General features: G+C 37.6%; 1 protein-coding gene and 1 long non-coding RNA gene across 4 annotated transcripts in view; one reads left to right on the top strand and one right to left on the bottom strand.

Moving 5' to 3' along the window:
• The window catches only part of PDE6C (phosphodiesterase 6C), a 37,620-nt gene that overhangs the window by 6,666 nt on the left and 4,776 nt on the right, over window positions 1-26,178 (top strand). For all 3 annotated transcript variants that reach the window (XM_019739680.3, XM_019739670.3, XM_019739689.3), the window contains exons 4-18: window positions 42-182; window positions 3,824-3,898; window positions 4,903-4,967; window positions 5,059-5,125; window positions 6,249-6,296; window positions 7,693-7,842; window positions 8,419-8,562; window positions 9,913-9,981; window positions 12,857-13,003; window positions 13,244-13,351; window positions 14,028-14,137; window positions 15,630-15,717; window positions 23,333-23,433; window positions 25,391-25,498; window positions 25,584-25,647. In XM_019739680.3, coding sequence (XP_019595239.2) covers window positions 42-182; window positions 3,824-3,898; window positions 4,903-4,967; window positions 5,059-5,125; window positions 6,249-6,296; window positions 7,693-7,842; window positions 8,419-8,562; window positions 9,913-9,981; window positions 12,857-13,003; window positions 13,244-13,351; window positions 14,028-14,137; window positions 15,630-15,717; window positions 23,333-23,433; window positions 25,391-25,498; window positions 25,584-25,647 — 1,485 coding nt within the window. The remainder of the gene's footprint in view (window positions 1-41; window positions 183-3,823; window positions 3,899-4,902; window positions 4,968-5,058; window positions 5,126-6,248; window positions 6,297-7,692; window positions 7,843-8,418; window positions 8,563-9,912; window positions 9,982-12,856; window positions 13,004-13,243; window positions 13,352-14,027; window positions 14,138-15,629; window positions 15,718-23,332; window positions 23,434-25,390; window positions 25,499-25,583; window positions 25,648-26,178) is intronic.
• On the bottom strand, window positions 93-21,186 carry LOC141572920 (uncharacterized). The gene is made up of 3 exons (XR_016018909.1): window positions 19,380-21,186; window positions 14,058-14,190; window positions 93-222 (listed from the first exon to the last, which is right to left on the bottom strand). It is a non-coding gene; the product is annotated as an uncharacterized LOC141572920 (long non-coding RNA).

Here is a 26,178-nt window from a genome sequence, read left to right as displayed (position 1 = left end):
TATTTTGTTCTAACTGCTTTCTTTTTAATACCTACTTTCAGATCCTTATGTGGTCAGCCAATAAAGTATTTGAAGAGCTCACAGATGTTGAGCGACAGTTTCACAAAGCACTCTACACAGTTAGGACATATCTGAACTGTGAACGATATTCCATTGGACTGCTGGACATGACCAAGGAGAAGGTCCGCATTGTTCCATACATTTTGTCTTGCCTAAAATCGTCTGTAAAATACACATCACATGAAATGTGATCCGTTAAAACACGATATACTATGTAAATAATCAGTCATGATAGATCCTAAGAACAAGTGCCAAGAAAATACAGTACGGAAGTAAAAGTGTGCATTTTGGCTTTTCTACTTCCTGGTTGTATATGTGTCTTCAACGGTCTTTTTTCTTTTTTAAAATATTAATAGACATTTTTTTAAAGAGAAATTTTAGGTTTACAGAAAAATGTGCAGAAAGTTCAGCAACTTCCTATATATGTCCTCTTTCCCTCCATGCCCAGTTTCCTCTATTACCTATTTCTATCATAACATCTTGCATTGGTGTGGTACGTTTGATAAATCAATATTGATATATAATTATTAACTAAAGTCCACAGTTTACATTAGGCTTCACTCTTTGGGTTGTACAATTCTATGGGTTTTGACAAATGCATAATGTCATTTGTCTGCCATTACAGTGTCATACAGAATAGTTTCCCTGCCTGAAAACTCCTGTGTGCCACCTAGTCATCATTTCCTCTCCCAGCCCCAAGCACCTGGCAACCACTGATTTGTTTTTTTATTGCTGCTATAGTTTTGCCTTTTCCATAATGCCATCTAGTTGGAATCAGACAGTATGTAGATTTTTCATATTGCATTATTTCCCTTAGCAATATGCATGTAAGTTTCCTCCATACATTTTCATGGCTCAGTAGTTCATTTCTTTTTAGTGCTGCATGATATTCCATTGTCTGGATAAATCACAGTTTATTCATTCACCTACTGAAGGATATCTTGGTTGCTTCTGAATTTTGCTAATTATGAATAAAGTGTAGATTTTTCTGTAGACATAGTTATCCACTCCTTTGGGTAAATACCAATGAGGGCTACTGCCGGATCATATGGTAAGACTATGTTTAGCTTTGTAAAAAACCACCAAACTATCTTCTAAAATGGCTGTGCCATTTTGCATTCCCACTGGAAATAAATTAGAGTTTCTGTTGCTCCACATCTTCCCTGGCAGTTGGTGATGTCAGTAGTTTGGATTTTAGCTATTTTAATAGGTATGTAGTGGTATCTCCTCGTTGTAATTTACATTCCCCCAATGACATGTGATATAAGGCATCTTTCATGTGCTTACTTGCCATCTGTATACCTTCTTTGGTGAGACAGCTGTTCAGGTTTTTGCCAACTTTTTAATTGGGTTGTTTATTTTGTTTTTCAGTTTTAAGAGCTCTTTGTATTTTGGATACAAGTCCTTAATCAGATATATATTTTGCAAATATTCTCTCCCAAACTATGGCTTATCTTTTCACTCTTTTCACAGTGTCTTTTGCAGAACAGAAAATTTTAATGAAATCAAATTTTATATGTTTTTTTTAGTTCATAGATTGTGCTTTTGGTGATGTATCTAAAAAGTCCCACCAAGCCCGTTCACCAAGCTATCCTATGTCATCTTCTTAAAGTTTTATAGTTTTGTGTTTTACATTTCGGTCTGTGATTCATTTTGAGGGTGTGTGTGTGTGTGTGTGTGTGTGTGTGTGTGTGAAACGTATTAAGTCTGAGTCTAGATCCAGTTCATTTTTTGTCTTACATGCGGATATTCAGTTGTTCCAGACAATTGTTGAAAAAAACTATCCTTTTTCTGTTGTCTTTGCTCCTTTGCCAAAGATCAGTTGACTATATTTGTTTGGGTTTATTTCTGGGCTTCCTATTCTGTTCCATTGATTTGTCTATGTTCTCACCAATACCACACCATCTTGATTATTGTAGTTTTGTAGTAAGCCTTGAGATTAGACAATATCAGTTCTATGTTTTTGTTCTTTTTTTCAGCAAGTCTTTTAAGCTCCTTGATTCTTGGTTTACTCATCTGTAAAATGAGGACATTTCTCTCATCAGTTGCGAGGATTAGAGACCGTATATGTGTATGTATACACACACACACAGTCTAGTAGAGTACGGGAATAATAAACAATATTATCACCAATTCAAAGTTTTGTATTCTGAAAAGTTAAAATTATTTTAAAGTAGAAATAATCAAATATGTAATTTTATTCACAGACAATATAATGCTCATTTCTCTCTTGTTTTATTAATTCTGTTGGAGCTCTCCTAGTTCAACATAACTAATCAATACCATATCATTTATATTTCTTACTATCCTTGTGATTTGAAGTTATTTTTTCAGAGTAATTGTTCTCAGTGGCTAAATACAGGATCAGATGTCAGGAGAGCTGGGTTCTGATCCTAGCTCTGTGAGTTCCTAGTTGATTATATTGGTTAGGATGTTTTTCACTGCCAGTAACATCAGACCCAGATAAGAACATCTTTAACAATAAGATAGTGTCATGCGGGAGACTCTGCTCGCTGTGCCATGTGTCCTGTGGGGCGGCCTGTGGGGTCTCTGCTCCCACTCCCCACATAAGAACGCAGGATGTGGCTAGGCCAAAAAGGAACACCCACGGAGCCATAAGTAGGGGAGTCATACCACTATAGTCTCACTGGAGGCTGGATTCACACGACGTGCGACCTGCTGTCCGCTTTTCTGCCAACTGACCGACTCTCACTCCCCAGCACAGCGGTGGCAGTTATATCAGTGGCCAATTGGCTAACCCGCTATAGCTAATGGCCAACTGGTCACAGCTGATGGCCATCTACTACCCGAGCCAGCACCCCTCCATGTGAGGCCGAGAGCGTGGAAACTGCTCTCCGGGGCGGTGTCCCCACAGATAGTTATTATCTCATTTAACAAGAAGTCCCACAGTGGGTCAGTTCTAAGGCTGGTTAATTCAGTGCTCCGTACAATCATCACAGTCCCAGGGGCTTTCCATTGTCTCCTGGCCAGGTCTTTGCTACCTTCAGTATGTTGATGAGGTCTCCTACAGTATTATGGTGGCAAGGTGGCTGTTGCAGCTCAAGGCATGGCATGTAGACATGACAAAATTGTGAGGCATTTCCTGCAAATGCCACTTTCATCACCTTTCATCTGAGGAACACCTTTCCCCAGAAGCCTCGTGGTAGACTCCTCCTCCTTCTGCATGTTCACAACTCGGCCGTTTGCCTGCCCTCAGACTAATCCCGGGCACCTCCTATAGACCACCTGTGGGCTGGGCAGGGCCCATACTCCCTGAACAAATTACCACCTGATACCCAAATAAAATCAGGTTCTGTTAGCAAGGAAGAAGGGGAGAATGGATGTTACGTAAGGCAATCAACACTTTGGCTACTCCACGTGACCTTGGCTAAGCCTCTTAACCTATCTAGATTTATTTTAATTACCTATAAAAGAGCTGCTATATACCAAGTACTTTTAATTATGTGTCAGAGTATTGTATTATTCTGTATACAGAGCTCTGTATTATTCATTGAATCCTCACAATAACCCTGTAGTATGAATTCTATTATTATTCCCATTTTACAGATGGAAAAGGTTAAGGTTAAGTGACTGGTTCACGATCACAAGTTCATATAAGCAGCATTACTGGGAATTGTCTTTCCAGCTCTAAAATTTTAGAATTATAAATTTATATAAAACATGCAAACATATGAAATTCATATAACATATGGGAGGTGATGGAACAGGTTGTTTAATAATGTTTAATTATAATCACCTCCAGGAATTCTATGATGAATGGCCAGTCAAGCTTGGTGAAGTTGAGCCTTATAAAGGTCCAAAGACACCAGATGGCAGAGTAAGTGTAAACATCTTTGGTGATATTTGTGCAGAGTGCAAAGTGCTAAAACGAGAGACAGCCACGCAGAGAGGAAAGACCATGGGCCTGAGAAGGCCTGTGTTCTAATCCTGTAACTTTATGTGGGACCTTGGAGTAGAAAGATACTGCACATGGAATTTGAAATTCCAATCCTAGCTCTGCCCCAAACGAGCTGGGTGGCCTTTGTCTTAACTCACTATTTAACTTCTTAGTTTCCTTTTCTGTAAAGTTAGGACTTGGTGGATGGATCAATAGTTCTCCACAGAGAGGGATCCATCAGAGACACCTGCATAGCTTTTGAAATACATTGTGCCCAAGTCCTTCTGACATGCTGGATTCGAATCTCCTGGGAAGGGTTGGGTTAGATTTACTTCCCCACTTGACTGCAAGCTTCACAGGGCAGGAACCGTGTTTCACCACTGAAAGGGAATGGAATGGAATGGAATATGTCCAGACCTCAGGTTCTTCATCTGTCTAAAGAAGTAGAGAGATTAGTTCTCAAGTCCCTGAAAGCTTTGACAATATATCCACGGACTCTTGTTTGTGAGGCACCTGTTCAGATAAGCCGGTACTGAAAGGAGGGCATGCTCACTGTGTAGCTGGGAAGGGAAAACGTTGACTGAGGTTGAGAAATTACATGATTTGTTCCACTGAAGTTATCGGGCAGGTATTTCTGGATGATAGAAAGGGATGAGTTCATAGCAAAAGAAGTTTCCCCTAAAAATTGTTTGGGTGAATTCAACTTTTAAAATTTAGTTCAACAGGCTTGTTCTTGTAATATTTCCAATAATATATAACAATAATATTTCTAGTTTTATTACACGTTTTTAATCAGGACATGAGTATTTTGGTAATTGACATTATGCAGAGAAATGGGGTTGGGAAATAGGTACTATTTAAATGAGTTTTAAAGTATAAGTTCGTCAATGAAAAGTATTTTTTGGGGGGAACCAAGATTTTTCTCACCATCTCTTTCCTTTTAGGAAATCATCTTTTATAAAGTCATTGATTACATTTTACATGGAAAAGAAGAGATCAAAGTGATTCCGTGAGTATTGTCGTACAGCAGCCATTTTCTTTTTGTACACAATGCTTTTCACTGTATAGCAATGGTTTTCTTTCTTCTGTTCTTCTCCAAGGACACCTCCTACAGACCACTGGACTCTCATTAGTGGGTTGCCAACTTATGTTGCTGAAAATGGATTTGTAAGTTATTAAACACCTTCAAATAATAATGGATGGAACTCGTATTAGCTAAGCGATAGAAACAAATGTGAAAGCAAGAATGTATCAGGGAAAGGTGAGCTGGCCACTTCCTTTGGCTCAGGATACAGGAGAGAGGAAACTTGGCAGTTGAATGTAAGTTCACTAGAGACCCCTAAACCCTACAAGAAAATATTTTGTTGACATGAGAAAGGTTGATCCATTCCCCAGCTTCTTATTCTGCAGCCAATACATGTCACAGTCCTTTGGAAGTCCATGATTCATGCTGGATTTCATTTGATCTCAAGGGACAGTTCCCTTGGTCAAAATTTTTGAAGCATGGAAGATTACTGACAAAAAAAGAAAAATATATAGAGAACTTTGCCACTGAAATTTGCTATAAAAAGATGTAGTGAGTTGATACAGAAAGTGAAGATTTTTGCCCTGGCTTGTCAGGTGGAGTGGGGTGAACAGTGGGCCAGGTCTGGCTAAGAGAGGTCAGGTGCAGAAAGACAACAAATAAGTGATCTCTGGTAGGTCCCATAGGTCTCAAGGCCAGAAGATAGGGTCACCACAGCTTTTCCACTTGGCCTCAATAATACTTTCCTTCCTTCTCATGGCTGACTTTTCTCCTGAATTGGGCTTCTCCACCATCTCTGTCATTTTTTGGATCAAGATTCTGTCCTATAAGAATATTTGATGCTTTCAACATTTATGCCAGCATTTTTCTTTATTCCCTCTTCAGATCCAAGTTTCTGAAATGGATTTACAGCATTTATTTACATATTTGTTTTTTTCTTTAGCACTGTCCTTGTGTTTTTGGCAGGGTTCATTCATCTAGTTGCTTTGAATTTGGAAGAAGACTCCTTAGAGGCTAGGAGAGTAGGAAGGAGTAGAGACGGTGCTAAATGTCATCCAATGACTTAATTAGCAGATGATAAGCTAACTTCAATGTGTTGGTAGAAAATTTGGCCTAACCAAGGTCCAGTGTGAATAATCTGCCTGCAAGCCGTTGAAAGCTATGGAAGAAACCCTCATACCTGATGCATTTTTCTTGTTCTGTGTTGTGGGTTTAATGGCTCCACTATACGATGTTTCAGGACTTTTGTCCCCTCTTGCGTTACAGATCTGTAACATGCTGAATGCCCCTGCAGATGAGTACTTCACATTCCAGGTAACCTTGCCCTCTGCCAGGTCTCGCCCCAGTACCAGGGAGGAGGGGAGCAGCACTCTTCTCCCATCCCTCCTATCCCCAGGGTCTATGTTAGACTCAGAGACAAAAAAGAATAATAATAATTCTGAAGCTTTTGGAAAATATCTAAATGCTAAATTCTATGGCCCAGGCTATAAGTACTTTTGTAATTCTGAAGAAGTGAACTTCCATATGGCCAAAATAGTGACAGAAGGCTTCAGAGTTGAGACTTAACTGGAGCCTCTAAAGGTGACTAACTAAATAAGCCAACAGGAGACTAAAGCATGAACAATGTGGTGTGTTCAGAGCTTGGCTACCTTTACTCTGTTGCCTACAGTGTAGGTGGCCATACCGTGGTTCTCAAACGTCAGAGGGCATCAGAATTACCTGGGGAGCTGACTCAAAATACATGCCCATGAAACAAGCCTTTTTTAAAAAAAGTCTGTTACACATAGTCCTTGGGCCACACTTTGAGGAACACTCCTAATCTTCTGTGTCTATGTCTCTCATTAGACTGTTGTCTAACGAGAGGTTAGGGCCTGTGACATACTCATCTTAGTATCCCCAGCAGCTAGCCCAGGTCCTGGCACATCACTGGGGCTAGACAGATGTTTACTAAATGGAACCACACCACAGAACAAAAGACTATCTCGATAGATCAGTCAGGAAAACAGAAATGACGCTAGGTATTTCAACAGAGAGAATCTTATATAAGAAACGAGCTAAACAGGTGTTAGAGGACAGAAAAAGTGAATAGGAAACACTGAGGTGACACAGAGGTAAATGCTTCTCATCCCTAGGGCTGGAGAGGCAAAGAGAAGGGGTTAGGTTGTCACAATACCGACCCTTGTGTTCTAGTACACTTAATTGAATGTACTAGTATACTTGTATGGCTCTATCATCCTAGACATGTTCTGACATAGCATAGGACTTGTGTGTCTGATACCCAAAGATTATTCTTTCTTTAAATTAAAAAGAACCCAAGTGTGTGGGGGGGGATGGCTGTAAAAGGCTGAGGCAAAGGAGCTTGATTCTAGTGGAGGGTGCACTTATCTACATAAGTGATGAATTTGCATAGAGCCTCACACACATGCAGTCACACACATAGACACACACACACACACACACACACACACACACACACACACACATAAATACATGTAGATCTGGTGAATTTGAATAAGCTTCAACGATTGTACCAATGTCTATTCCATGGTTTTGACAGTGTGCTATAGTTACATAAGATGTTACCACTGAGAAAACTGGATGAAGGCTACTTGGGACCTCTCTGTACATTTCTTTTGCAACATCCTGTGAATCTATAATTATTTCAAAATAAAAAGTTTAAAAAAGTAACATAAGTGTTTGTTATTTGTAGAAAGGACCTGTAGATGAAACTGGCTGGGTCATTAAAAATGTCTTGTCCCTGCCTATTGTCAACAAGAAAGAAGATATTGTGGGAGTAGCTACGTTTTACAACAGGAAGGATGGAAAACCTTTTGATGAGTATGATGAACACATTACTGAGGTAAGTGCAATTATAAAATAATGGAGGTAAACGAAATTCATGAAATAACAGAAAATGCGTAATGATTTTTTTTCTGGAATAATATTTTTGAAGGGCAATTAAGACATGAGTCACACATGGTTGCAGTCAATAGGTTATTGTGTCATTTCTGTTCATTGACTTCTATAAACTGCACCATTTTCTACCAAATTATGAACTTCTGGTCTAATAAAAATTCTCTACAATACTAGGAAATTGGGAAAGAAGGTTTGTATCTCCTTTCTCTGCATCTCACTTCCATTCTCACTCTCACCCCAGCCCTCTCTCTGATTTTCAGGTCACGTTTATTTTATTGGATTCTTGTAATTTCTCTCTTCTACTAAAGTATTCAGGATGCATGGTGCACTTTGAAAATCAAGGGCTTAGCCTATTTTCTTGTCTGGGGTATTATTAGTATATTTTTTCTTAGATTAAAACAAGGAACTGGGTTGTTGATGGTGGAAGGGAGATTAAGTGATAGGAAAGCATGCAGATTGCTGCCTCCAAATCAGTTTTGCTTTGATTTTAGAGAATTGAATCATATGTTATCCATTTCAGACTCTCACACAATTTCTTGGATGGTCTCTTTTAAATACTGACACCTATGAGAAAATAAACAAGCTAGAAAACAGAAAGGACATAGCTCGAGAAATGCTCATGAACCAGACCAAAGCTACTCCTGATGAAATCAAGTCTATTTTGGTAAGTGGAGAATTCAGTCCTGTGGGCGTTGGGTGGTATCTAACCAGGGCTTCTGGAATTCACCTAATTACCCAAAGGTCTGACAAATGAGAATAGGTTTAGTCCTGAGCTAAGGAGGGCAGACAAAAAAGGGGCGTTGGGGGAGGTCCTGGGTGGCCCAGTGTACATGGACCCTTACTGGACTTCCAGGCTGCCTGGTTGGAATGGCCCTTTGTTAGAAACAGCTCATGGGTCAGTAGGAGCTGGAGTAGTGATGTCTAGATTCAAGTGTGTTAGCAAGGGAAAAATATTTCAGGAAGGAAAACATATCAGTCAGCTATTACCATGTAATGCTGCATAGCAACTATAACATCTCAGTGGTATACAACAATAAGCTCCTATTTCTCACTCATGCATTTGTGGGTTGGCCAGCCTTCAGTTGTTCTTGATTGGGTTTGGCTCCGAGCTGTGAGTTCGGTTTGCTCTATGTGTCTCTCTCATTTTTCTTGATCAGCAGCTACCTGATAGATGTTCTTTTCATGATGATGACAGAAGTGCAACAGAGCAAGCCTCCTGTGCAAGCACATTTCAAGTCTTTACTCATATCATATTCGCTGAAATTCTCATTGGCCAAACATGATCAAAACCAACATCATGGATGATGGGGGAGCGAGTAGATATTTGCTAACAGTATTCTAATTACCACCAAACGAAGGGAAAATATCACACACCCACTATTTCTATTCCTTCTATTTCCCTAGCTTTTTAGTGTGTGCAAGGTATAGTTTTGCTGCGGTGTTTTTTTTTGTTTGTTTTGTTTTGTTTTGTTTTGGTTTTGCTGTGATTTGAGAGGTAAGAAAATTTGACTTGAGAGTTTGATATGTTGAAGATGAGATGTTGAAGATGGGGAGAATAAAGGGAAATTGCTATATACTAATAAAAAAGCAGATGTAAGCCTTCCTTCCTTCCTTCCTTCCTTCCTTCCTTCCTTCCTTCCTTCCTTCCTTCCTTCCTTCCTTCCTTCCTTCTTTCTTTCTTTCTTATCTATGTACAAACAATCTCTCTCTCTCTCTCTCTCTCTCTCTCTCTCTCTCTCTCTCTCTCTCTCTCTCTCTCTCTCTCTTCTTTCTCTCAAGACAGCTGTTGTTACATTTTGGGAGGAATAGAAAAATTAATTTGGTTAGGTTATTTCTTGGAGGAAACTCTTCATATTCATGTGTTTTAGGTTTTCTTTGTAGCCAGCATGCATCTTTGTCATGGAACTCATTACAGCATATTTTAAATGTGTTTTAATTGATTTTAAAAGCAAAGGAATCAGACAGAAATCTTCTCCTTTATAGGAATTTCACCTCAATTGCTTTTACATTTTAGAATTTTAAAGAGAAGTTAAATATAGAGGTAATTGAAGACTGTGAAGAAAAACAACTTGTCACAATTTTGGTAAGTGTTTTCTATCCTTAATGCATTTTTAATGAAACTTATTAGGACATGCTTTCTTGTTTTTCAAGTAAATGAGATACCGCTTCCCTGACACCTTTCAAAGCTATAAAGAAAGGAGATTTCTTCTAAAGAGATATTCTGGCTTCCTGCTCTCTTCCTCGTTGTCTCCTACACTCCAATCCACATAGGTAATTTAGAATCTCAGCTAAACTAGACTACGGCATAGACTGTAGTCATAGACTCTACAGGTAGTATGGACTGGTTGACTTCAATAGCTTTGGATTACACCATGGCCACCCCAGAAGACATGACAGAATTATAGAACATAGACCCTTCTGGGCACAATTATCATCTGCCATCTCTAGTTTCTCTTCTGAAGCCTGCAGTAGTTCAGTTTTTTCCTATTGTCCACCTATTGGGCCACCCCTATTACTTCTGGTTGAAATAAACTTCTCTTCCAGTTCATTAATCCTATTATTTTGTGCCTACTAAACCCACCCAAACCCATTTTCTACTGTTTACTATTAGACCGATCCAATAAATTTTTAATTTTAGAGATTATGTTTTTCAGTTCTAGAAGGCTCATTTAATACCTTTTTAAAAGAAGATTCCAACTCTGTCTTAAAACTTTTCAACAGTGTTATCTCCTTTGTCTAAATTCTCCATCTCAATACCTGTGTCACCTATAAGTCTGGTTCTACCATTTATTTTTATTTTTATTTTTTTTCTACCATTTATTTTTATACTTAGCTTTCAGTCATTTGATCATTTTAGAGCATGCTTCATATTTTTGTTTCATTGAAAACTGGACATTGTGGATGAAAACTTGTAGGGGCTCTAAGTGATACTTTCTACAAAGACGGTTAGATTTTCTTCTAGCAGGTGAATAGAGTTGGTTTTAGATTTTGACTTTAGGAATGGTCTATTTGTTTTTCCCTTACAACAAGGGTTAGAGCCCTTACTTCTAGAGTGTGGCCCTTCTGAGATCCCAGCTGAAAGTTTGGGATATTTCCCAACACCCCTAGACCTTGAATTTCAGAGGCTTGAATACAATCTGATTGAAATGGAAATAATATCACATTTATTTCCCCCACTAACGACCTTATCCTGTTTTCCACAGCCCCTTTCCAATCTATGATGTAAGTGTTCTTCTTTCTAAACTAAGAAATACTGAATATCTCACCTTCCCTTTTCCCATCTTTTATGGTCTGTGTCCTACCATCTGGCCCTTGGCCTTTGAACCCTTCTTGAGAGCTTCATTCCTACCCTGCATATTTTCATGTCACCAACGCTCTTCTTCCTTGTCCGTTCTCCTTGGCACCACCTCTGAACACTTTCCTCTTACACTCGGCTCAAAGACGACACTTCCTTCTCCTCACCTGCCCTCAACAGCATGTATCTTCTTATTAAAAAAATTGTAATTGACATCCATGACACTTAGAAATTCTCTAGTTCTCTATTTACAGGAGAAAGGAACTTATGTTGGAGAAGAAATGAAATGGGTAAAGAACCAGTAGCTTTATCAAAAACACCCTATTTTAATGTAAAATCTGCTCTAGGCTTGTTCCAAATCATTGCTGCATAAAACTTAGAAACTTGAGAAACAAACACAGAAGTATTTCAGAGGAATTCTTCAAAATTATCTTGGCATAATTTCCCAGCTGCATAATTATTTATGCATCTCTACTTACCATGATTCTTTCTATAGGTGTGCACTTTACTTCTGGGTTCAGGGAAGGCCTGCCCTCCGGTATTCAGTTTCTCCCACAGTCCCAGGCACTTGCTACTGTGCTCTGTCAGTATTCTAAGCTTTCACTTCTCATAGTCTGTGTTGTATAATTTTTTCACTAAGTTAAGTTCCTTAATGGTAACATCCATATTTTTATTTCCCAAGCCATGTCAATATTCATGTGCCCAGTTCAGTGTTTTTTCACATAGTCCTAAGTCCTAACAAGATGTGGGTTAAATGAGATGTCTGCAAGTGTACCACTACCCTGCAGGGCACTCATTCAACAAACATTTACTGAGCCCCTCCATGGGACATCTCATGGTTCTGGGACAGACCACAGCAATATGAAAGACATGATCCGACCTTTGCACAGCTCCCAGTCTCATGGGAAAGTGTTACTGAGCGTGTAAAGAAAACACAATAGAATTGAATTAAGTTATCATTTACTATTTACTGAATATTTCTTGAATAGGAAAAATGAGAAGTTGAATATTAAAAATGGGTAAAGCTGAGGTAACTAAACATTTTATTTTGAATCATAGAGAAAAAAAATAGCCACTGGAGTCAAATTTAGAATTGAATGCCATCACTTAGAAAGTTTCTTGATAGGAACTGGATTTATCAAGGGGATCACTTCATTGACTGTAGATGCCTGACCAATGCACTGTACAACTGAAGCTGAAGTAGAATAATATTGTATGTCAACTATAAGAAAAACAAACAAACAAATATATATATATGTATGTCATGGGAGGTAGAGTATAGCATAAGGAAAATACTCAATGGTACTGTAACGTGTAAGATGTCAGAGGGGTAGTAGTTTGGAGGAGGGGGTTATCACTTTGTGAGGAGTATAAATGTGTAACTATTATGTTGCTTTGTACACCTGAAACTAATTAAAAAAAAAAAGTTTCTTACTATAGCTGAGTCTCAGTTTCACCATCTGGAAACTGGGGACCGTTGTGCAGGTTTGTTGTGAGGATAATATACGCAAAGTGCATAACCCAGTGCCAGGCATGAGAAGGCTCCGTGATTGGATGTGGTATCTTTTTATTGTAATTTTGTTTTACACCTAATGCTGAACATGTGAGACTAAAGGGAAAAAAGATGAATGCAATTTGACACAGTTTGTCCTTATTTCAACAGAAGGAGGAGTTGCCAGACCCAAAGGCAGTAGGCCTGTATGACTTCTGCTTCAGTGACTTTCCCATCACAGAACACACACTGATTAAGTGTGGACTACGACTGTTTTTTGAAATAAACGTGGTGGAGAAATTCAAAGTGCCTGTAGAGGTCAGATGGTCTTTAATGTAAAATACTGAGTGATTCTGCTGCTGTACTTCACTAATGTTTCCCGTGGTTCAAAAGATTAACTTTAGTTTGGATTTTAAATTATTATTAACTTTGTAAATATATCAGCTTAACCCCTGTAAACAAGACCAACTGATGTTTTTAGATAAGATTGTCACAGACCTCCTAACCTTTAGCATTCTGTTCCAAAGTCTGACCGGTGTTGTCTTCTTTTGGTAACAGGTTCTTACCAGATGGATGTACACGGTGAGAAAAGGGTACCGTGCCGTCACCTACCACAACTGGAGGCACGGGTTCAATGTGGGGCAGACCATGTTCACTTTGCTGATGGTAGGTACAGAGCTCCGTCAATCACTGTAAACCTGCACATTTCCCTTCCGAGCATGGCGAGAACTGGAGATGGTCCATCAGTTTAGATCAGTAATTTTGGAATTCATGGACATAATCCTATAAAAGCTAAACTCTCCTGTAGATGATGCCAGACAGTGTGGGTATCCTGGGGCACTTGACTGGATTATCACTGACAATAACGTACTTACTTATATACTAACACACTTAAAGGAAATTTCAGTTACCTGCTGTTTTTCTTTCAATTACAGTTGACATAAAATATTATATTAGTTTCAAGTGTACAACATAGTGATTCAAGATTTATATAATTTACCAAGTGATCACCCTGATAAACCTAGTACCCACCATACATCTGACACTATACACAGCTATTACAGTGTTATTGACTATATTCCCTCTGCTGTACTTTACATCCCCATGACTGTTTTTATAACTGCCAATTTGTACTTTTTAATCCCTTCTGCTTTTCTCTTAATCTCCCCAATAACCCTCCATCCTACTGGGTTTTGTAGTTGGCCAGAATGAATGACCATACTCAACAAGAAATAAACCCAACTTGCTCTAAAACACAGCAGGTCCCCTTTGTTGCAGGCTGGCCTGACTGCACGTGCTGCAGAGATGTATTAATCCAAGTACATACGTATATGTTTTTCAGACAGGAAGACTAAAAAAATACTATACAGACCTTGAAGCCTTTGCCATGCTTGCTGCTGCTTTCTGCCATGACATTGACCACAGAGGCACCAACAATTTGTATCAGATGAAGTAAGTGAACACACGTGGCAAGATCGACATGTACTGATGACGTTTGAAGGTGTCTAAGGGGAGAATGAATGAAAAGCACTTTGTGAGCAGGTTTAGTTTTCAGTATCTTTAATCTCCTTTAATCTGGACTCATTCCTCAACCTTTTTGTGTCTTTCAAGATGTTGATATTTTTGAAGAGTCCAGGCCAGTTGTTTTGCAGAATATGCCTCAGTTTGGATTTGTCTGATTGTTTCCAAATTACTAGATTCAGGGGAAACATTTTGGGCAGGAATTCTGCATCGATGATGTTGTGTCCTTCTCAGTGCATTGCATCCAGAGACTTGTGATATCAAATTATGCCGTTATCTATGAGGTTAAGTTAAACTATTTGGAAATAATGTCTAGTCAATCTCTTTTATGCAAAGGTCCATTTCTCCTTTGTTATTAATAACTAATCTGTTGTTACTTTCAGACTGTGTGAATATCTAGCTCCCTGGTAACATTTCTTGACTGATGTTTTTAAACCCAAAGGAGTTAAAGATACTACTCTTTTTGACTTGAATTGAGCTTTATTAATTTTTAAAAAATCTTCAGTGCTGACACGGAGTAGGTATTTGAATATATGTTAAAGTTATGATCAATTATAATATTGATCAGACATAGTCTAATTGTTCCCTATCTGGAGTATTTGGTTTGCCAGACCTGTGAGTGACCTGTTAATGACTCCTTCCTGCCTTAAAATTCTGTTCTTTCTGAAATAAAACGAAACTTCTCTACTAAGGCTGCCACCCTTATTTCTGATTTCTTCCTTCCTGAGAGTTATTTATTCCAAATTTCCATAACAAACTCTCCACATTATCTATATAGACCTTTGGCCTCAGCCTCTCTCCATCTTTTCTTCTTTTTACTTTTTTATTGTTGATGTCACTTCCCTTTCTCAAACAGGAAGAACTGAACAAAGATAGGATACCAAAGACTGAGGTCCCCACTTACCCAAAGCTGTGACCCAACCATTAACGAATGGCAAATTTAAGTTTAAATTTATCTCACTGTCTTGGAAGAGGAAAGACACGTTATGGTGATTTTCATTTTGGTTCCAGGAAATTCTTAATGAACACTTTCAATGCAAAAAATGTATGGGCTTCAATAGGTTTGCTGCATGTGCCGTAAGTCACAGTTCACCACTGTAAGCTCCTGGGAAGTTGAAAATCTTACATGCAGGGGATGAACCAAACTTCCTAGTTTAAACAATTTGATCATTTTATTTGTTCAACAAAATCAGGGTGCTTTCTTTTAAAGGATTTTTTTTTTTTTTAAAAAAGAGCATATTCTCATCTTCTAAATCTAAAAAAAATATTTTCCCATATGCTACCTTTGACCATTTCACAGGCATTAGGGGAGAAGGAGAGGGAAGAAATGAAAAAAATCCTCAGACAGTCAAGATTCTATATTGTATGGACTCAGGTGTAATCTTCAAACAGCTAAAATGATGGCATATCCTTGTCGTCCTAGATCCACATCTCCGTTAGCCAAGCTTCATGGATCTTCTATTTTGGAAAGGCACCACCTGGAGTATAGTAAGACTCTCCTGCAGGATGAGGTATGTGAGCCTCTCTGTAGGGCAGCTCACAGGCTCTGCATCAAAACACTAACCCACAGAAAATCTTTGGTAAGAGGGAGGCTTTGAGTTATGGAGGCCGACAGTGTATACCTTTACTGAAGTCACTTGACAGAAATCGCTATAGTGCAACAGTTTTTCAACAACCAAGATGGAAGTAGCTGAGATAAAGGAGAAAAGAGCCATGGAATGTCACAGAATCTCTATGGGTCTGTGAAGAAGAAAAAGCTTATGGTGGATGTAAAAGGGCTCCAGGCATCCTCAAGTATGTATAAATGTAAAGAGGAAAAATGGCTACACGGCCACTGATTTTCTTATTCATTCATGAGCCCTCACTCACTGTAGGGCATGGTCTGTACCTTTGAGAAAGTCAAGCATTCGTAGTGGAGGTAGGCATTAAATCGAGATATAGGCGAAAGTCAGACAAATGCCATTAAGGAGGCACAGCGAGTTCCAGAGGAAGACATCACATTCAGGAGTGGGCAGGGCCTAAGGGAAATCAGGGTGGCTTAATGCAGAAAATGGCTTTGAGCTTCGTCTGGAATTCATTTTGATTTGTAAATATTATGTACTACTAACATTCCATGGGAGGTCATCATTCTTCTTCCCTTTTTCAATTTTATTTAAGGAGTATACAGGCTATGAAAAAGTTGTGGATATAATCTATACTTATAGTTAAAAAAAAAATCTCGAGAAAGTTCCAAACCCAAAACAATTAAAATGAGTCATTTATTAGACAGAAGGAAACACTGTTTTGTCATGGCAAAGAACTTGTTTAGAATCACATCTGCTCCATAGGATAAATAAGCCCTCTGGAGAGTAAAGCTTTTCTCTGTTTCAATAATGATCTTTTATTAAAGGCTCAGGGGAAAGAATACACAGAAATACATCCAAGTTTAGACATAACGCTACATTCTTCTAGGTAATGAAAAGCCAGATGGGAAAACTTACAAGGCAGAGGGACCAGGCAAAAAAAATGGAAAAAGAAAATAAAATGACTTGAGTGTTTTTAATAGCGTATGATTAATGCAGCACCCAGACATAGGGACCCAGACCAACTGCGTCAGAATTATTGATTTAGCAGGGCAGGGGTGGGCAGGCTGTTAAAAACAGATCCTGGGCTTCTTTTCATGCTGATGGGGCTCTCTGGAGTGGAGGCCCAGGAATCTGCATTTTTCAGTAAGTACTTTAATAATTCTGATGTACAGTTGGAACTTCTCCGTGCAACAGGATTTATGCCATAAAAATGATGGTAGTATCTGTTCTGTGAGAATTAAAAGGCATAGAATTGAAAGTAATTCAGAAAGGGAGAGTAAATTGTTAGTATCCAATTTGTTATGAGTCTCTGTTTTACTGGTTGGGACAATCTTATATTTGGGGGTAAGAACTTTCTACACATCCCACTGATTATGTGATACCACAGGCAGATCGTGTCAAATGTAATTTACTATTTAATTTTACATTTACTTACTACAGGAGAATATGTTTAAAAACTATAGCCAAATATTTAAATGCTTAACATTGGAAGGCTTCTTATGTTTCGTATGTTTTTTCCTTCTGGGATTTGAGAGTTTATAATACAGTCGTGGGTTTCCATCTTGTTTTAATGTTATTTACTCAGCAGTCTGAACTGGTTTTGATAGCTATATAAAGGCTGGTTATTCTTTCTAAAAAGGAATATTGCATCTCGGTAATCTTGACCTTCTTGGTAAGGACCTGTCTACAATGCTATTCAACCTGCTAATTGCAGACTTTTAAGGACTGTAAATAGAGTCGCTAGGCAATGCAATCTCAGAGCTTTTTATAAGCAGGCAAATTGAATGCTGAAAAAAAATAAAATTTTTAGCTATCAGATGTTCTTTATACATTTTTGGGAGACAATGCAGTTTTCTTATTTACTTTTTTTGCATAAAAAATATTTACATTAAAAACCTAAATTTTTTTTTTTTAAATAAGGGAAATGGTTAAGATTTATCTAGCAAATTTGGCATTTTATGGGCATGACTCACAGATTTTGCTTTGCATATTATAAGGCTTTGATCTAAAATGTCCTTATATCCCAGTAGAGTAACATTCACTGCTTTGAGGATTAGAACCACCTGTGTTCTAACCAGACAGAAATCCACCCTTTAACCTGAGTGGCTAGCTGGAAAAACCTCATTAGTCAAATTTGTAAAAGTATAAATGTTAATACTATACTGTATTGTAGAAATGATAAAATTTCTCAGCATAAGTAACAGAACCATTACTCAAAACTCTTCGTTACAAAGTGTATGATAATTCTATTTGTGCTTTTTTATACCAACCCCATCTTATGAATAAAAAATTAAATAGCTTGTTTATGGTTACCATGGACATATTGGCGATCTTCTCTCATGGGTATTGCTGGTACCACCTTGAAGAGTAGAACTGCCTGTGGCCTCACCTCATCTGGATTGAATTAGAGCCATTTCTACCTATTTTGGTATGCCACACAGAATTTATATTTTTGTTGCCATTTTAATAGTAGGGGGAGAACAAAAATAGACTCTTTCTGTGAGCGCGTGGGGCCCAGATGGAATGAGGCTGGAAGATAGGCATCCCTTCTTGTTCTGGTGCACCTGTGTCAACATCATGTTTTCAGCACAGTCCTCAGGAGAATAAATGGAATATTACACACTTACATATTTTTAAAATTGATTTAATAATTGTAAAAGTTAGAGGACATTGCTCCAATGACTTTTGGCTTTAAAGCGTTGCCTTGAAGAGGTATACATGGCCAGTCTGATTTTCTCCCTAGCATGTGAATTGCTTTTTCTGCATAGATGCTCTTATGACTCTTTACTCTTCATTTTTTAATAACTTTACCTGAATGTCTTGATGTTAATCACTTTGCATCGGGTTTTTTTCCTGACTATGGGTAACACTCATATGAGCTACCGTTTCATGTGTTTATTGGCCTTTTCATGTTCTCTTTTTCGGTTTGCTTGGCGTTGCTTTTAACTTGATTTGTAGGAATTCTGTACATATTCTGGTTTACATGTCTTTTGTTGGATATATGTATTGTAAATATCTTCTCCTTGTCTGTGAGCTGCCTTTTTACTCTCTGAATGATGGATTTCGATGACCAGACTTAATTTTAATGTAGTCCAATTTGATCAATTTTTAAAAATGGGCTCCTTTTTTCTTTAGAAAATCTTTGCCTACTCAAGACCATGGAAATATTTTTCTCTAAAAGTGGTATTCTATTTTTCTCATTTAGATTCACAATGCTTTGACAAATTAACTTTATACATGATGTGAGGTAAAGATTAAGATGAGGTAAAGATTTTTCTTTCTATGTGGAAATCCAGTTGACATAGCACCATTTATTAAAAAGGTCACCCTTTTCCCACTATACTTCAGAGCCACCTTTGTCATAAATCAGGTAACTTTATAGGTTTGACTGTGTCTGCACTCTCTGCTGTTCCACTGGCCAGTTTGTTTCTCCTTTGTCAACTACTATATTATTTACTGTACCTTGATAGTAAGTTTTTAATTTCTTACACTGTAAATTCTCCAGCTTTGTTCTTCAAGATGGCCTTGGCTTTTATTAACCCTTTGCATTTCCATATGATTAACGTCAGTTTGTCAACTTACAAACAAACGCACAGACATACACAAACCTGTTGGTATTTTGGTTGGAGTTGCACTGATTCTATAGATTCTTTTTTGTTTCTTGTAGTCGTTATGCAGAGGTTTTATGCTGTTTTCTTTCGAAAATTACTCATCCCTTAATGGAACCAGTTATCTGCTGAAGAATACTGTGGGAGAAGGGCAGGAATTAGTTGAGGAAATCTTCAGCTTCCTGTTCATTGTCTCAAACACTCTCTAAATTCTGTGTCTTTTGTCTGGGAAACGCACTTCTTTGATTGTGGCTTTCCAGAAGCTGGTGAGACTCATATTGAGCAAAGCTGATGAGTTATAGGCTCTCTGTGTTATGATCTGGCCATTGCTGTCTGTCTGTCTCCCTTCACGTCTTGTTACCTATGGCCTACTCTTTGTCCTAGGAGATTAAGTAGTTGGAGTCAATTCAAATGTGTATCAGCATCACTTTTCCATCAGCTTCTCCTCTGTTGCTGTTCTCTAGTGTCAAACTGGGTCTGGTGGTGTATCCCTATTTCTCCTGTCCACATCCAGAGACCCCTTGCTCTAATTAGAGGATCACTGGCTCTAGGTTTATTTAAAAGTGAAAAAACCATCGCATGTGTATGTGTTTAATTCTCAGTTTTTTCCAAAATTTAATGGTGCTTCCAAAAATGCATTTAACATTAGAGAAAAAGAAAACGAAGACTAATGGGAAAATAAGATGAAGTATGGTAAAGGCCCAAAGTGTGCCCAAAATGTACACACACAGTGAGGTATAAACACTTACTACACATGGGCCACACATTTGGTGAAGAGCTTTCCAACAACTAACACAAAAACATAAGCAGGATCTTTTATATGAATCTATAGCCATAGCTTAAAGAGAAACCACTTAGAAGCGCTTCATTTAAAAACTTTAGCTGTGAAAGGAAGAGAATATATAAAAGAATATAGAATTAAGAAAGGGTTTTGCAATTAGTAGACTTGTACGTTTTTAAATGACAGTGAAAATGAGTGAGAAAGAAGAGTGAAACTCGGGTGTATTGTGCTATCTACAAAAACAGCAGTACTGAAAGTTGAATGTATACCCCTTTTCCTTGATTACACTAATTTTAAAAGCATGTCATTATTCATCTTTTTTTAAAAATCAAATATTGATTTACTTTGTAAAGTGAAAGACCTTTTGACAGTCTGTCAGCTTCAATACAGCTGTTTTATTATTTTGGATTGGAAAAAGGAATGGCTTAAATGGACTACAAAAAGATGTCATATTTATATTTCTCTTTATGTATAGCTTTTTCCTCTCACACACATGTATATTTAGCAAATAGCAACAGGTATCCAGGTTTACAAATATGCGTTAAAATAATTGGTGCATAAAAAATAAATATTGATTTATTTGGTCAATGGTTATAGATTATGTACTCTGTACAATCTGACACTTGGTAGAGACAGGAAGTTCTATCCTAAGGGATCATTTAAATTCAACAGACTGTTTTGCTTCCTACCCACCCCCATTCTATGTTTTTATTTTGACCTTTTTAATAACTTTTTGTTTAACTTTATTTTTTTAAATTACATATATTTAAGGTGTGTATGTTTTGATATACAGATACATAATGAAACAATTACTAATCAAGCTAATTAACATATCCATTTCCTCACATATTTACGTGTATGTGGTGAGAACTCCCGAGATCTACTCTCTAGCAAATTTTCTTTTTTTTTTTTTTAATTAAATTTATTGGGGTGACAATTGTTAGTAAAATTACATAGATTTCAGGTGTACAATTCTGTATTACATCATCTATAAATCCCATTGTATGTTCATCACCCAGAGTCAGTTCTTCCATCACCATATATTCGATCCCCCTTACCCTCACCCCCCCACCCCACCCCTCCCCCCTTACCCTCTGGCAACCACTAAACTATTGTCCGTGTCTATGAGTTTCTGTTTCTCATAGACACGGACAATAGTTTAGTGGTATACAAACATTTTAAGTATTAAAATGACTTCATGTGCTTTCAATATTAATTTACTTAAAAGTTTAAGGCATTTCCACACATGCTCCCCACTTCCCCCCAGTACAGCAATCAAGGATGACTTTAAGTGTCACTGGATCTACAAAGTATATGTTGGAATCACATAATGCGCATTACTTTTGAAACACAAAAATACACATTGATGAACAAATAAAGGCAGTGACTTGCTGACATAAACATGCCATTGCGTCACCACCAGTTCAAAGGAAGGCCACCATGGTACCAAAATCAGGGGCAGATTAAGTGGGATTAAAATGACAAATGACCCACTTATTCTTCCTGGCCAATCCAGACCAGGTTGAAAATAGCCTGTATTCCAAAGATTTGGTTCAGAGATTATGAATTGATATGTCCAAGGGCCTCTGTGAACTGTCTCAAGTAAGAAGCTCAGTTTCATCTAGACAAGCTTTCTTTATTTATTGTACTTTGGTGTGTTCGACAGCCATTTCTTCACTCTGTCGATTTAAAAAGACTATAGTTGATATTATGAACTCATTATTTTAACAAAAAATATCACAGCTTATATCTGCTGTGTAAAAATACTTTTTTTCTTGCCCTGGAAGTAGTTATAAAAAGATGACTTCAGTGAAGATTTATATAACATATGGTATAGTATGTATCTAAAACTTGAGATTTTACACATTTTTTGCTCTCTATTATTTCAATCTCCTGGGATGACACACAGCCATATTTGTTCTTGGGTTTGCAATTATATTTTAACCTGGAGCTAGCCTCAAAACTTTATGTAACAATAATGATACAGCCTTTGTAGCAATTTACAGTTTTAAAATGCATTCCCAGTTACAGTCTCACTCCACAAATATTTATTGATCATAGACTAAGTGCTAGGCAGTTAGGCGGGGCAGCTGTTATTATACCCATTGGAGAAAGCAAATACTCACCAGATGTTAAGTGACGTGTCCAGGATTATACAATTACCAAGTGGTGAATCTGGGAACTGAGCTTGGGGTTCTTGTTGAGAGGCAGTGTCATGCCGTGCTGCATTGGTTTAGATACCAGTTCTGCCATGTACTCACTGTTTAACCTTGAGCAAGTTACTTAACCTCTCTGTGCTGTGGTTTGTTGAGATTCAGAGTATTCATAAAACACTCCAAACAGTGCCTGTTAAGTACTATTATGTGAGTGTTTGCTATTATTATTTGGTGCTTAGTTCAGTATTCTTTTCTACATTATGCTGCCCCTATCTCTCCATAGGTTAACAGACTATTTCCTCTATTTTTCCAGTGGAATTTTTCTGTTTTTCATAACTGTCAATTTCATTTGGCCAAACCACTATACATCTGTCCTTTGGCCTGTATGCCTAAAATGGTTTATTTAGACCAACTTGCTCTGGTTTTCTAGAATACTAAGAAATGAAGCAGATCCATATGTGAAGAGATTATTAGTGGGAAACTCTTTGAAGTTGTCTTCGTAAAACATAACTTCAAGAAAACATTTTAAGAACTTGGAAGGATTTCATTATTTTTCCTACATATACAAGAGTACAATGTAATTTGTAGTTTCTGAAAGTTTTCCAGTGGTTTCTATGATCATTCTGAAATTACCTGGTGGATAATTCAACGTGTCTAACAACTGGACACCTACAAGATCTTCTTTAATAAAGCTCTTCAATTAATACAAGCAATTTTTTAATCTTTTATTATTTTTTCAATGGTCCTGGAAGAAAACACTTATTTACTCCAAAAACTCATATATTGATTACATGAACATTTGCTAATATCTATTTTTATAGTTTAAATTAATCTTACTCAAAGTAGAGAAGTTTACTTAATCCAAAAAATAAAAATTGAAACAGAATATTGAAAGACCTAGTGTTTCTTCTCTCTATAACAGAATAATTTTTATTTTTGTTAAGCATAGTTTGGTTTGTTTGTTGAATCAAAGGCAAATTAATGATTGCACTTGATTGTGAATTTTCATTTTACAGAGTTTAAACATCTTCCAGAACCTAAATAAACGCCAGTTTGAAACAGTTATTCATTTGTTTGAAGTTGCAATAATAGCAACTGACCTGGCTTTATATTTCAAGTAAGTACAGAACTTCTTTATACTCTGAGTGCTTCTGCTTCCCATAAACGATCCATTGCATTGAAGTTGAAACGCATTTATTCACACACATTTATTCATTTTCCTTTTGGATTATCAATAGAATAGCTTTAAGATGCCTGACAGTGAATTTACTAGACATCTAGAAAAGTATTTTTAAAATCTAAGCCCCTGATATTAAGTAGTTTGTTATCTGAAGAAGCTTGAAGAATATTCAGCAAGGTTGGTGCGTGATCAGAAGAGTGATGCCACGAAACCTGACAAGGTAGTTTTGTCCTAGCGAATTCACCATGGTCTGGAGTCTGACATTTGATCCTGTCAGTCAGGGAGTTGATACTGACACCTATTAACCAAGCTTACAGAATTCTGAGTTATACACAGCAGAATACTAGCCTATAATTTATAATAGCTCCCAAGGAGACTAGATACTGCAAGCTTCTGCGTATTTTCTTGTTAGTGAACAATAAAGTTGCTTGGTGAAAATGGATTAGAAAAAAGTGAATCAGAGATAGAATCAAAATATTTAATGACTTGGATGGGAAGTATCAAATTGTACCTCTCCTATCCTTCTTAATTAAAAATTTAATTATTGGGCGGGCCCAGTGGCTCAGATGGTTGGAGTGCCGTGCTCCTAATGCCGCCGAGGGCGCCGGTTCGATTCCCACATGGGCCAGTGAGCTGTGCCCTCTACAGCTAAGATTGTGAACAACAGCTCTCCCTGGAGCTGAGCTGTGGGGAGCAGCCGTGGGCAAGGCTCATAATACCAGCATAGGCCAGGGAGCTGTGTCCTACAAAACTAGACTGAGAAACGAGGGCTTGAACTGGAGTGGGGGAGGCCGGAGGCGGAGAAGGGGGAAAAGATTTAGTTATTCAATAGTTCAAACATGAAGACAGATACTTAGAATAATATAATTGATATCCACATATCCATAACCCAGATTCAACAAATGTTTTGCCACACTTTAGATCTTATTTCTTTTTTAAGGAGAAAAAAGGTGATACAAGTGAGGCCTCCCACCCCTACTGCGCCATGAAGCACCCCTCCTCTCTGCCTCGCAGACATCACTCATCCTGATGTGTATTAGTCCTTTCCATCCATGTTCTTACATGGTATTGCAGTGTTTTTTTAAATTTTCCATTCTGCAACTTGCTTTCTTCGTGCATTTTTTTTTAAAAAAGATTTGCCTTGGAGATCCAATTCATTTGTTTTAACTGCATATTCAACTGTATGAACATACCATAATTAGTTCAACCATTCTTCTATTTATGGACATTGAGACTCAATTTTTCATCATTACCTACAATACTGCATTGTATGTCCTTGTATATGTGTGGGAGTTTCTCTAAAGTACATACCTAGAAATGGGACTGCTGTAGGGTTTGCATGTCTTACATTTGACATTGCAAAACTGCACTCCTGAGTCGTACCAATTTAAACGCCCACCAGCTGTGCACAGGAGCTTCTGTTATCCCTTATCTGGATTACTGTTGATCTGAGCACATTTAAATCTATTTATTTATTTTGTTAAGCCGAGTGTAAGACGGTATCTTATTGTTCAGATTTGTGTTTTCTTGTTTACCAGTGAGCTTGGAAATCTTTTCGCATATTTGGGGTTCCAAGCTTTTTGTTGGTTTTATACATTATCTCATGACAGCCTGCAGCCTTTATGTTATGATCTCTTTTGTTACATGTAACTTAATGTTTTCAAACTTATCAATTTTTTTTATGACTTAGGCTTTTTGTCTTAAACCCTTGCTACGCTAAGGCTACACAGCTACTCCCTTTTCTCCTTTCCCTTGGCCCCTTAGATCCACAATGTAGACATATGATGCAAAGTAGGAACATGAAATCTGAAAAAGCACATATTAAAGTGCTTTTTATCTCTGGTCTGATATGCTAAAAAATGTTGCACAGCTGTATCTTTTTTTTTTTCCTTAGGAAGAGAACCATGTTTCAAAAAATTGTTGATGCCTGTGAAAAAATGGAAACTGAAGAAGAGGCTATCAAATACGTAACCATTGATCCAACCAAAAAAGAGATTATCATGTGAGTGGTCAGAATTTTATTCCTCTTTTGGCAAAAATAACTTATTTTGTATGTCTATTTTAACAGTTTTTGTTTTCTTCTAAAGGGCAATGATGATGACTGCATGTGACCTGTCAGCTATAACTAAGCCCTGGGAGGTGCAAAGCCAGGCAAGTCCAGTTATGTTTTCTTTGCTGCTACACTCTCAGGCACTGCCTAGGTCCCGTGTCAAAGTGAACATGAAGATACCTGGCAACTTTATTTACCTCAGAACTTTATTATAGCCATCAGTTATATGACTATATATTTTATAAGCAATTATCTTTCATTACCCTGAACTTGTCCTCTCAGTTTATAATTTGAAAAAGAAAAAGAGGAACTTGATAAAATGTTCCCTGTTGGGTTTCTGTTAATCAAGAAAGGCAAACAGCTTTCAAGAGCTCACAAATGTCAGTAAGACAATAGGTCTTTTTGATCAGGCCCCAGAACAAGACAAGCAGAGGGAATATTGAAAGAAAATGCTTTCTTGAAAGAATTCCTTGTCATTGAACAGGCTATGAAATGTTTATATACAATTATTCAGGGATTGTCTGACTTTTTTCAATAGAGGTGATAAATCAGCACGAGACGAGGATGAATCATTAGCGCTTTCCTTTATCAAGGGTGGTTTTGCTCCTACAAACTCTTCGTCAACATGCTGT

Source organism: Rhinolophus sinicus, chromosome 15 (assembly GCF_057876585.1).
Source record: "Rhinolophus sinicus isolate RSI-liver-muscle chromosome 15, RSI-T2T, whole genome shotgun sequence".
NCBI lineage: Eukaryota > Metazoa > Chordata > Mammalia > Chiroptera > Rhinolophidae > Rhinolophus > Rhinolophus sinicus.
This window is presented reverse-complemented; position numbering and strand designations above follow the sequence as displayed.